The sequence below is a fragment of the Lagenorhynchus albirostris genome, chromosome 1 (assembly GCF_949774975.1).
Source record: "Lagenorhynchus albirostris chromosome 1, mLagAlb1.1, whole genome shotgun sequence".
In the NCBI taxonomy this organism is placed as follows: domain Eukaryota; kingdom Metazoa; phylum Chordata; class Mammalia; order Artiodactyla; family Delphinidae; genus Lagenorhynchus; species Lagenorhynchus albirostris.
The window spans coordinates 42,689,739-42,701,894 of record NC_083095.1 but is presented as its reverse complement, the minus strand read 5'-3'; the positions used below and the strand labels follow the sequence as shown (position 1 = coordinate 42,701,894).

Sequence of the window (12,156 nt, the reverse complement as noted above, 5' to 3'; positions counted from 1 at the left end):
TGCAGATTATAGAAATATATAGATATATCTATATATTGATATAGAAATGTCTAAAGGAGACATAGTACTTTTGAATCTATTTTTTATATAAAAATTAATATAGGCCTTCACCGATGTAATACATTCAAACTATGTCTCTTTCTTCTTAGTGTAATGTCTGTGGCCAAGGATGAAGAACCTGAGAGCATGGACTTCCCTGCTCAGCCTGCACCTCCAGAGCCAGTTCCCCTTATGCTGCTTCCTGCTGGCACCAAGGCCCCTTCCCCCATACAGATGTCAAGTTCAGATTCATCAACAGTGGAGAGTACCTTGAGCGTTACTGCCACTGAAACTGAAACCTTAGATAGACCCATCTCTGAAGGAGAGATTTTATTTAATTGTGGTCAAAAAGTAGCTCATAAGAGTAAGTTAATTTTGCATCAATTGATTTCACTGGTTAGCTTATGATAATTCCTAAGTAATGCTTTTCTGTTTAAAGTGTTTTTACTTAATTTTCAAGATGTAACAGGGTATAGTAGAAAGAACATGGACTCCGCAAGTTAACTTTTCTACACCTTAACCTCAGAATGTAAAATCTCCCTCATAAATCCCACCCTCCAGAAATAATATCACTGTTGAAAGTTTGGGGTATACCCTTCCAGTCTTTTTTTTTTCTATGCATATATAGACACCTAAATACATTTGTATGTATATATATTTTTACCTTTTAAGTAGGGTCATATTATACATATTGTTCTGAAATCTGAATTCTTTAACCTTAAATATGTTATAGACATTTTTCTATATTAATACATATAGCCCTACCTCTTTTTTTTAGTGGCTGGGTAGTCTGCTAAAACAGTGCCATAGTGGTGGGCATTTAGATTGTTTTCAGTGTTTTCATACTATACATAACTCTCCACTGACCATCCTTGCACATATATTTATTTATCTTTGTGAACTTCCATAACTGATAACTTCCTTAGAATACATGCCTAGAAGTGGAATTGCTGAGTCAGAGTATGCACCTTTAAAATAGCAATATATAGGGAATTCCCTGGCGGTCCAGTGGTTAGGGCTGCATGCGCTCACTGCCAGGGGCCTGGGTTCAGTCCCTGTTTGGGGAACTAAAAAATCCCACAAGCCACACAGCGTGGCCAAAAAAATAAAATTAAATAGCAATACATTACCAACATGCTCTCCAGAAAGGTGAATCAGTTTTTAATTTTAATCAGTTATTAATTATATCAGTAGTATATAGGAGTGCCTCTTTTTAATTTCATGGTTACAGTTGATGTTTAATAGCTCTTTTTAATTTCTGACAAGCTGGTAAGTGAAACAAAAATCTCATCTTTGTTATAAAATGTGCTTTTCTTTTTTTGCGGTACGCGGGCCTCTCACTGTTGTGGCCTCTCCCGTTGCGGAGCACAGGCTCCGGACTCGCAGGCTCAGTGGCCATGGCTCACGGGCCCAGCCGCTCTGCGGCATGTGGAATCCTCCCGGACCGGGACACAAACCTGCGTCCCCTGCATCGGCAGGTGGACTCCCAACAACTGCGCCACCAGGGAAGCCCCTAAAATGTGCTTTTCAAAGAGCTAGTGAGATTGAATAGCTTGTGAACTATGATTTATGAACTTTGCCAGTATTTTTATTGTGTAAGCTTTAAGTGTAATATTCTATGACTTCATGGTGAGATTATTTACTAAATTTATATTTCTTCTTTTTTCCAAATTTTTGCATTTTAATTTCTAGTTTTAGGAGATGAAGGACTGTATCTGACAAACCTAAATGATAGCTTATCCAGTACTCTGCATGATGCCCTCGAAATGGTAAGAAGTGATTGACTCCACATTGAATTCTGAGATGAAGAATATCTTGATGAACTTGTTGCTACTGATCAGGGTTTTTTCTCACATATTTGAGTTATAGTCATAAAATTTAATAAAATATCCATGAAGGAATTTAAGGTTTCTTACACCTGTCATTATCATATTTACACATTTCATTATCATAATTGTGAGAATGAATAGAAAATTGTTGTTAACCCCTGTGGCTCCAGTAGTTGAAAAACGCAGTTAATGTAATTAGGTAATGAAAATCTAACTCAAGGCACATTGTCACCTGGATATGTTGCCTTTACAGTGTTTCAGGCAGGACCTTAGCTGTGGAAACCAACTCTCTTATAATACGTTTGTAATTTTTCCCTAATCGTGATTATAATTCTTTATGCTAAAAAATGATTGAATTTAGTGGCTTTAAAAAAAAATACTGGGAATTACCTGGTGGTCCAGTGGGTAAGACTCCGTGCTCCCAATACAGGGGGCCCGGGTTTGATCCCTGGGGAACTGTGGGGTCAGGGAACTAGATCCCACATGCATGCTGCAACTAAGAGTCCGCCTACTGCAACTAAGAAGTCCACATGCCGCAACTAAGAAGTCCACCTGCCGCAACTAAGACCTGGTGCAGCTAAAATAAATAAATAAGCAAAGATTTTAAAAAATAATAAAAAAAATACTGAAATAGGACCCAAGGGTACTAACTCTCCTAGTTATTATCTAGCTTTATGGAAGGAAAATTCGCATTTAAAAAAATATATATCTTAACATATATATCAACATGTATAATATATATAAAAATACCATACAGAAATGATAATAGGGATTTTCTTTTGAAAATTATTAAGGAAAAGAAATCTTTACTTTTTATGTTTTCAAACAACCTAAGCAAGTAAGGGTAGTTGTGCTCAACTTTCATCTCCATTCATCCATAGCCTTTGCTAAGCATTGCTATTATTGTTGCTCTTTAAAAAAAAAACTGATAATTTTTGACATATGTATATATCTGTAAAGCCATTACCACAGTTAATGTAATGAACATATTCATCATCCATCACTCCCAAATCTCTCCTCAGGCCCTTTTGTAATTCCTCCTTCTCATCTCTCATCATTCCTCTCATTCTCTATACCTCTTCCAGTAACCACTGATCTACTTTCTGTAACTATAGATTAGTTTGCATTTCTAGATGTATATAAATGGAATCACGTGGCATGTATTCTTTTTTTTTGTCTGATTGTTTTAACTCAGCATAATTATTTTGAGATTTATCTGTGTTATACTTTGTATCATAGATCATTCCTTATTATTGCTGAGCAGTGCTCTGTTGTATGGATGTGCCACAGTTTGCCTATTCACCTGTTGATGGACGTTTGGGTTCATTTCCAGTTGGGGGCTATTACACATAAAGCTGCTATGAAGACTTGTGTACAAGTCTTTGTATTGACATATGCCTTCATTTCTCTCTGGCAAGTATCTAGGGGTGGAATGGATGGATAATATGGTAGTTATATCTTAATCTTTGAGAAAAGCTGTTTAGGGCTTCCCTGGTGGCTCCGTGGTTAAGAATCCGCCCGCCAATGCAGGGGACACGGGTTTGAGCCCTGGTCCGGGAAGATCCCACATGCCGTGGAGCAACTAAGCCCATGTGCCACAATTACTGAGCCTGTGCTCTGGAGCCCTTGAGCCACAACTACTGAAGCCCGTGTGCCTAGAGCCCGTGCTCTGCAACAAGAGAAGCCACCGCAACAAGAAGCCCACGCACCGCAATGAAGAGTAGCCCCCCCCCACTGCAACTAGAGAAAGCCTATGAGCAGCAATGAAGACCCAATGCAGCCAAAAATAAATAAATTAAATAAAAAAAAGAAAAGCTGTTTAATTTGATCTGCCAAAATTTTGCATAGACTTTTTCCTTCTATGTTTTATATTACTATAAATATTTTGGAGCTTTGCTCAGGACACGGTTAAGTACTTAGAGACAGTTTTACCCTTTTGAGTCTTGCTTTTAAGATTTGTTAGGCAGTACCAGAACAGTACTCAATCTAGGGCTATTTATCCCCCGCTATGGAGAGAAGACACTTCTATGTACTCCACCCAGTGCCTCATTAATGAGGTTTTCCAGCCTGGCTAGTGGGAACAACCATTATCCAAGCCCTGTGTGAGCATCAGGCAGTGTTATATCCAGTCCCTTCTCAGGTGCTCATTCCTCCAGCTTCATGTAATTGTCTCCAAAGCATCTGCTGAGTAGTACTCAGCTTAATACTCAAAGGGGATCTTCTGCAGATTTCCAGAGTTTTCTCCCTCTGCAGCTTTCACTTTTCTAGCCGTCCGTCTTATGAACTCTAGCTGTCTTGGCCTCCCTGGAGTTACATCTCCATCTTCTTAGCTTAGGCTCCTGTGCCACAGCCTGGGAACTCACAGATGGTAAGCTGGAGCAGTCATAGGATTCTTCTGACTTGTTTTTCATTTCTCAGGGATCACTGTCTTTTGTTACTTGATGTTCCATGTCTTGAAATGCAGTTTTTCACATACTTTGTCCCTTTTTCAGTTGTTTCAAGGGGGTGGGTGTATCTGGTCCTTATTACTCCACCTTGACTGGAAGTTTTAGAAGTCTAGTTGCATTTTTATATTTCCATTTGTATCATTACATAGGATCATGATGAAAAAAGAAAGAGATTGGTGTACTTTTGAAACAACATGCCCTTCTATCCCCTTACAATCATAATGCTAGAAATTTCTTATTTTTTCTTTCTTTTTGGCCATGCCACGCACTTGCGGGATCTCAGTTCCATGACCAGGGATTGAACCTGGGCCACAGCAATGAATGCCCAGAATCCTAACCACTAGGCCACCAGGGAACTCCCTAGAAATTTCTTTAAAGCAGCCTATTCAAGTGATGTAAACTAGGATTGTATATTAAATTCACCAGTGGAGCTTTTAGAAATATGCATCCTGCCCCCACCCTCTGATATGTTGATTCGGTAGGTCATGAGTGTTATATGGTATGCATGCATGTATGTGGGCGGTTAGAAGCCTAAACCTGTATATTTTTAAAAAGCATCCCAAAAGATGATGCTCATTCTTCGTTAAAAATAGTAACTACTCATTTTACTTTGCGTTCAATGAGTTAAATCACTTGTTTGTGTCACATAGCTGTATAGTGATAGATCCACAACTCTTTTTATATGGATACATGATAATTTGCCTTTCATCTTAAGCTATCAACTTAAGCTAAAAACTGTAAATTTTGAGTTCTAATAGGAGCTATATGAATCCTAAAGCTTGAGTTGCAAGCAGCTGGGTGTGTGTGTCCGGTGTTTGTCAAGTCCAACAAACAAAAAGCAAAAGATGCCATGTAGCATCTTTACACTATTAAAGACACAATAGGGTAAAGATGCCAAATCTGGAGATTCATATATTCAAGTAATAAAATGTGTTAAAACAATTTGCTTTACTATATGTAGGAGTATGAAATAATTAATGAAGGAGAGTTTTGATAAGATTTTAATAGCAGTTACTTTTTAAACAGTAATTATTTATTACAAGTAATTGAGTCTGTTCTGAAGAGAGTGGAAATCACTTTTATAAAATAATATGGGGGGGAAGCATTATTTTCAGAGGAGCATTACACTAACATTTGGCTTACTTAATATGTCATTAGGGCATTTTTATCCATTCTTAGAACTTTATCATGGTGCCAAAGCACATTTAAGTTTGTTTAAATAGCTGAACTGAACCAGGACTAAATTATAACATCTTTCTTTTTTTACATTTGAAACTAAACTTTAATTTTGATATTTTTACTAAGCCTAAATCAGATATGCTACAAATTCATGATAAAATCACATGCAGAAGTACAATCTTGAAAAAGACTAACTTTGCAGTTATGTACCAGTAGGTATTTATCTGTGTACACCTGGGGGATAAAGACTTGTACTCCAGAGTTAAACTTTATTTCATTAAATGTAAGACACTTAAGTAAAAAAAAATACTATTAATGGAGTTTAAAATCATGCTAATCCTTGTATTTACAAGGGAATCCAGTTTTCTGACTCTGTGGCCCACACTGTCCTTCATTTTCGGGACTGGTCTATTTTGAGGCACCAAGTCTAAGCTGGGTCTTCCAACTAGGGCTTTCAGTACCTGCTCCCTAGCGAGTACTGGAGGTCAGCGCAAAGGCAAATGGACAATCAAAGGTCTATAGGTGCCTCAGCGTATTTCTGCAGTTTTTCATTTCTGCCTGTGGTCCAGGTTGCACCACTGCTACAGTGCTTTGCCCCCATTGCCACACTGGGGGCGCAGCTTTGTGTGTTGCATCAACATGAAGCAGGAAACCGTGTGAGCCAAAAACTTGATGACACTGTATAAAACGTTTATGAATCATTGTAACTCAATCACATGGGACAAAGTGTCCAACTTTCATATGATTTTATAGTAAATCTCTAGTTTAAATGTAACCCAATTATTTTATACTGTTATTTACATTTGAGGCAAAAATAAAGGGTTTTTAGTATAGTCGAACGGAAGTGAGATCTAAATGATAATAAAGAGTCCATCTTCTTTCTGTAAAGTGCTAATATGACCATGTTCATGACGACTATTAAGTTTTATTAATCATAAATTATGAAAAATGTAATTGATGCATTGATTTTTGTTTTTTTATTGTATTGTCTTTATATTTTACTTAGGAAGATGATCCTCCCAGCGAAGGACAAGTGATTAGGATGCCCCATAAAGAAATTCATGCTGGTGCAATTCTTTCTCTTCTTGCTAAACAAAACCAGGAATCGTTAGTTTCACAGCAAATGGTCTATCATTCAGAGGTATTTTTTAACCTTAATTTTTTTTTCTGTTAGATCTAAATACAGGAAAAAGATAACAAAAATATTCCTACTTTTAGTTAAAGCACTCTAATACTTCAGCTTACTCAGGGATCAGCCTTGCAGTAACTTTAACCTAGAACCGTAGTTATGAGTTTTACAGCTGAAAGGAATTTAGGCCATCTGTTCCAACTCTCTTATTCTACAGATGAAAAAAGCTGAAGCCCTTTCAAATGATTTGTGAGGATCGTTCATTCATTCTTTCTTTCTTTCTGCAACCATTTACTGAGTATCTACTATATGCCAGACACAACCTCCGAAAAGGTACAAAGATGAATGAGGCAGGGTCCCTACCTTTAAGCAGCTTACAGTCCTGTAGGGAGAAAAGAGCTTAAACAATTACTGTACCATGCAGTAACTGATCAAATAGCTGGAGAAGTAGATTGAACAATATGATCGTAAAGAACCTTGTAGGCCATGGTAAGGCTTGGACACTATGGAGCCCCTTAAGATATTTTTGGGCAAGGGAGTCACAGGCTAAGATATTTAGGAAGACATATGGAGCCGTGGACAAGTGAGGGAAAGATAGAGGTTTGTCAGAACACCACTGGAGTAGTCCAGAATGAGAACATGAACAAAGGCAGTTAAGTAGAAATGGAAAGGAGAGAGATTTAAATATGAGTACTGATTGGCAGTAATTGGTCACTGGTTAAGGGAAGTTGTGGTTGTGTAGCTGTTGGCTTAGAAAAGCAGAGAGAAGAGTGCTAAGTATTGTGGGAAGGGTAATGAATTTGATTTGAAACATTAAGTTTAAGGTGCTTAAGGAAATTCCAGGTGGAAATGTACAATGTTGTTGCTCAGGCTGGTTAATGATAGAGGTGGGACTAGGATTCTTGATTCTATTTAGTATTCTTTCTATTGTATTTGGTTGTCTTTGCTTGAACAGGTGTGAAACTGGCTTTAGATGAGCTGAAGATCTGAAGACTATACAGAATCCAAGGAGATGGCTGGCTTTATTTTCTATTAATTTTTATCTTAAAAATTTTAATTCTTAGGAAAGGTAGAAGAAAAAAGATATGGAACTTAGTAATGGAAAAAATGGAAATTTAACTTACTCCTTCTTATTGAAAAATGACTAAATTTTCTGCAACTTTACTTAGCTATTGACCAAAAATTGATTTCACTGGAAAGATACTAGTTGTGATTGCTGTTGCTAAACTCAAGAAAGTACTCTCATAGCTGTAGAAACCATGCTGCTTAGTATAGAAACCAGTAGGCTGAGAGAGAAAGAGGAGAGAGAAAATGAGACAAACAAATGGCACAAAAAATAGTAGAAATGTCAGTGTAGTTTAAAAGTTCCACTAACTAATCCCTCTTTCCTTCATTTTGGAAATCAGTAATATTGGTTCGTTTATTAATTCGATGCTCAGACTTTTCCATCTTTTTAATGCTGGGAAATTTCTCTCACTACTTTTTCAATTTTTTTCTTCCTCTCATTTTTCCCCCCTCTGGCTAGAACTATTATTTCCAGATATTAACACTTCTGCTTCTGTTTGTTTTATCTCTTAGACTTTCTATGTCTTCATTCTTTCCTACTCTCTTCTGGGAGAGTTCTTCAATCTGATCTGCCAACCCCTAAGTTGTTCTTTAGCCTACTATTTATCTGATTTATTATATTTTTCATATCTGATAGTCTTACTTGGTTCTTTTTTTAATGATTTTTTGTTTCACATTGTTAATATCTTTCTTTATTCCTTGTGTGTATGTATGTATGATTAATGTTTTTCACTTTTTTTTTAAAACACTAATTGATTCCTTGAGTATCTGTTTCTTTTTTTCTTTTTTTAACATCTTTACTGGAGTATAATTACTTTACAATGATGTGTTAGTTTCTGCTTTATAAGAGTATCTGTTTCTTTTGGTATATGAACTCATGTTCCGGGGCCGGGGTGGGTGGGGTGGTGGCGGTGGGAATAAGCTATTCTGTGGGAAATCGTATTGCGTAAGGACAAAAACCAGGCCATAGTCTGTTCCTGTGAATATAAGAAGAGAGGAGGAGATGAGCCCCAGGGATGGGCGTCTCAGGCAGCACAGAACCACTATTGATCGTGGCCACTGCTGTTTGCTGGTACTCTACCGTTTAGTGTTTCTGATGGTTGTTGTGTCTTTAAAACCCTTAGGAAGAAGTTTCTTTGGGAAGTTTTGTATTCCTGTCCTGGGGTGAAAAAGGGAGAGAGTGAAGGAATGAACAGTCATGGGTTCCTGGTCAGATGTCACCTATAACTTTTTACCCCGGCTGGGCCTTCATGCTCCCTGATGTTACTCTGGGGTACTAGTATCTGCAGCCCAGATTGTTGCCAAGATCTTTATGGTTAAGGGACAAGCAGTGGTGATCTAACGTTAATGAAGGAAAAAGGGAATGACAGCAGCACTTTGTACCAATCTTTCTTCTCACTAAACCTCCTCTAGCGACCCTCCTCCTCAGGATGCAGCCCCTTTCTCCCCATACACACCAAGTCAAGCTAGTCGTCAGTCTTTCTTAGTGGTTTTTCACAACTTTTACTTAGTTCTCAGAATCCTGGTTTCTTCCCACGTATGTAGTTACTACAACATTGTTTTGGGGACAGGGAGCTGGCAGCCTTTGTTAGTGTGCCATCTTGGCCAGACCAGAAGCCCAGAAGTTGGAAGTTTATCCTTTCCAGATCTTTTTCTAAGCATCTAAGCATTTGCATATGTGTGGTTGTGTATGTTTGTGTGTGGTCATGTGTGGATAATTTTGAGGTATGTGTATGTGTTTTTCTGCCATCTGATTCTTAAAATTTAACTATAAATCCTAAAGATCCACCATATCCTTTTTATCTACCATGTAGTATACCCTAGTTTAATTATTCCACTGTTGAAGGATTTTTAGATTGGTTCCAATTTTTTTTCTCTCCAAACTGTAATAAGAATAAAATCCTTTTTACATTATGAGGAATTGCCTTTCTATAGAAGATGAGGGGTGGAATTACTCAAAAGGCACGAGCATTTATAATTTAAACAGACACTAATAAATTGCTTTTCAACTATATGAGATTCCTTTCCAACACCACATATGATATATATATATATATATTTTTTTTTTTTTTTTGCGGTACGCAGGCCTTTCATTGTTGTGGCCTCTCCCGCTGCGGAGCACAGGCTCCGGATGCGCAGGCTCAGCGGCCATGGCTCACGGGCCCAGCTGCTCCGCGGCACGTGGGATCTTCCTGGACCGGGGCACGAACCCGTGTCCCCTGCATTGGCAGGTGGACTCTCAACCACTGCGCCACCAGGGAAGCCCACATATGATATTTTTAATTTTAAATTTTTGCCAGTCTGATTAACAGCGACATTTAGTGTGTTATCCTACATTTACAGAACTATCAAACATTTGTTTTGTTTGTAATAAGAACTAGTAGTAATGATACATTTGTAAGTTAAAATATTGCTTTGGTAAGAAAATAGTAACCATTCTTTGTGCTTAAACAACTCTTTGCCCAGAGGGAGCATCAGGTCAGTGAGAGTAGTCTGATGACAAAACTGCAATTTGTACATTTATGTGGATGGGCCAGGTGTACTACTAGAGATCATAGGTAGCCTAACTTAGAATTGACATGAGTCTGAGCTTTGAGTATAATATTAAAATGATAACGGCTTATGAGTACAAGAGCATTTTGTGAATAGGGAAGCTAAATCTTCATTAGGGTCATAGAGTATTAAGGTGTTAAGTAGTTCAGCAGTTACAAGTACCTTAAAAAATTGGTTCACAACAGAGAAGGTACTATATATTGCACAACATTTATATGGTAGTGGCAGAGTAAAATAGGCACTGTGAAATATTTCTAATTAATTTCTAGGGAAAATGTATCTGCTGTCATTCTAAACTTTGCCCAAGAATCTCCAAGGGTTTTATATTAATTGCAAAACAATCTTTTTCTTTTTAAAGAGTGTTGAGCAACTGTTATTCTTAAAGAAAAGTCAGATTACAGGATAAGGGGAGCTACAAATCTGTAGAGGATAATTAGGGCAAATTGTAGAAAATCTTGAATGATGAGCTAAACAGATTTTATTTTGTAATCAACAGAGTCATCAAAGATGTTTCAGCAGTGATTTCTTCATATATTCTAGGAAAAAAAACTCTACTTGGTTGAAATTAAACTCCTTTTAATAAAAAACATGAGAACTCTCATATACTGGAATTTTTATTCAGTTCTTGATTAGTAAACTCATTTATTAGAATATCTCCAAGTCACAAGATGCGCTAGTGATTAGGGCATATTATTTTTAATACCCAAAGAAAATAGAATTCATCATTTTTTTAGTTTTTATTTATTTTGTATATTTGATAAACATATTCATACTTTTTGTACATTTTCATCAGTTGTTTTATTATAAAGTTCACACTAACAACTTTAGCCAATTTTCATTCATAAAGAACAAGAGGTGAATTTTCTATTCTTCTAATTAAGCTGTATGAACAATGTATAATGTGTGACAGCATTTAGTGTTTTAAATAATAACATTTTTCCGGTGTGTTTTATTGTTGTCTAATTTGGAGGTTGAAGAAAACAGATAATGGGTATTTAACTTCATAAGAAATAAGATATGGAGAACAAAGCCTGCACTTAGATATCTTATTAAACTAACTTTCCTGTAGCGTGTATGTGGCATAATAAGGACTTCCTAAAATAGCTTTCAAGCAGTCATGTGGTCTGCATCATGGTACATTTGACAAATATTTCTTGTTTTGACTTGATTTTAATGTAATGTTTGTAACAATGGTTTCTACTTTTTACAGGACTTGGAAAACAGTGTAGGTGAACTTAGTGAAGGACAAAGGCCCAGGCTGACAGCAGCAGCAGAGAACATCTTAATGGGACATTCCACCTATATGCAGCAGCCTGTAACTAACGCAGAGTCTTCAGATCAAAGATGTGCTCCTAAGCCATTATCTCAGCAGTGTGACACAGTTACAGGTATACACCAAAATATTGCTTCTTGATGTATTGTCTGTTAGAATATTCACTTCGAATCCTATCATACTTTTTTGGTTACTGTTTCCATGTTGAATGCTGTATTTTGTATTATAATCTACAGTAGTGTTCCTGCTCTGAATTAAGAAAAGCATAACTATTTTCAGGTAGGGGCTTACAAAATTTCCTTATTAAATGGGGTATTCATAATTGAAAAGTTTGATAATGACTTTTTCTATGGTATTTATAGCAGTATTTCCCCAAAGTGTTGGTACGTGAATCACTGGATGGGGCATGAGATAATTTTGGTAATATGCATGTGTCCACCTAAAAATTTTTAATAGTGATGTATTTATTTTAATATATACTGGAAAAATATAACCAGCACATCAAAACTGTGACATAACAGATCTTGTGTAGGACAATGTTAAATTAGGTAGTACTGTAGAAGTTCAGTCTTCTGACTCAGTGCTCAGTGTACTCAGGATTGTTTTGGAATTTTATTAACTAAACTTTCTGCTGTAACACTC

At 36.9% G+C, this 12,156-nt stretch overlaps 1 protein-coding gene across 1 annotated transcript in view; it reads left to right on the top strand.

The window, feature by feature from the left end:
* KIAA0586 (KIAA0586 ortholog) overlaps window positions 1-12,156 on the top strand; it is a 105,973-nt gene that overhangs the window by 52,546 nt on the left and 41,271 nt on the right. Inside the window, exons 24-27 of the mRNA XM_060142018.1 lie at window positions 150-403; window positions 1,732-1,808; window positions 6,501-6,635; window positions 11,452-11,629. Of these exons, the coding sequence (XP_059998001.1) occupies window positions 150-403; window positions 1,732-1,808; window positions 6,501-6,635; window positions 11,452-11,629 (644 nt within the window). The remainder of the gene's footprint in view (window positions 1-149; window positions 404-1,731; window positions 1,809-6,500; window positions 6,636-11,451; window positions 11,630-12,156) is intronic.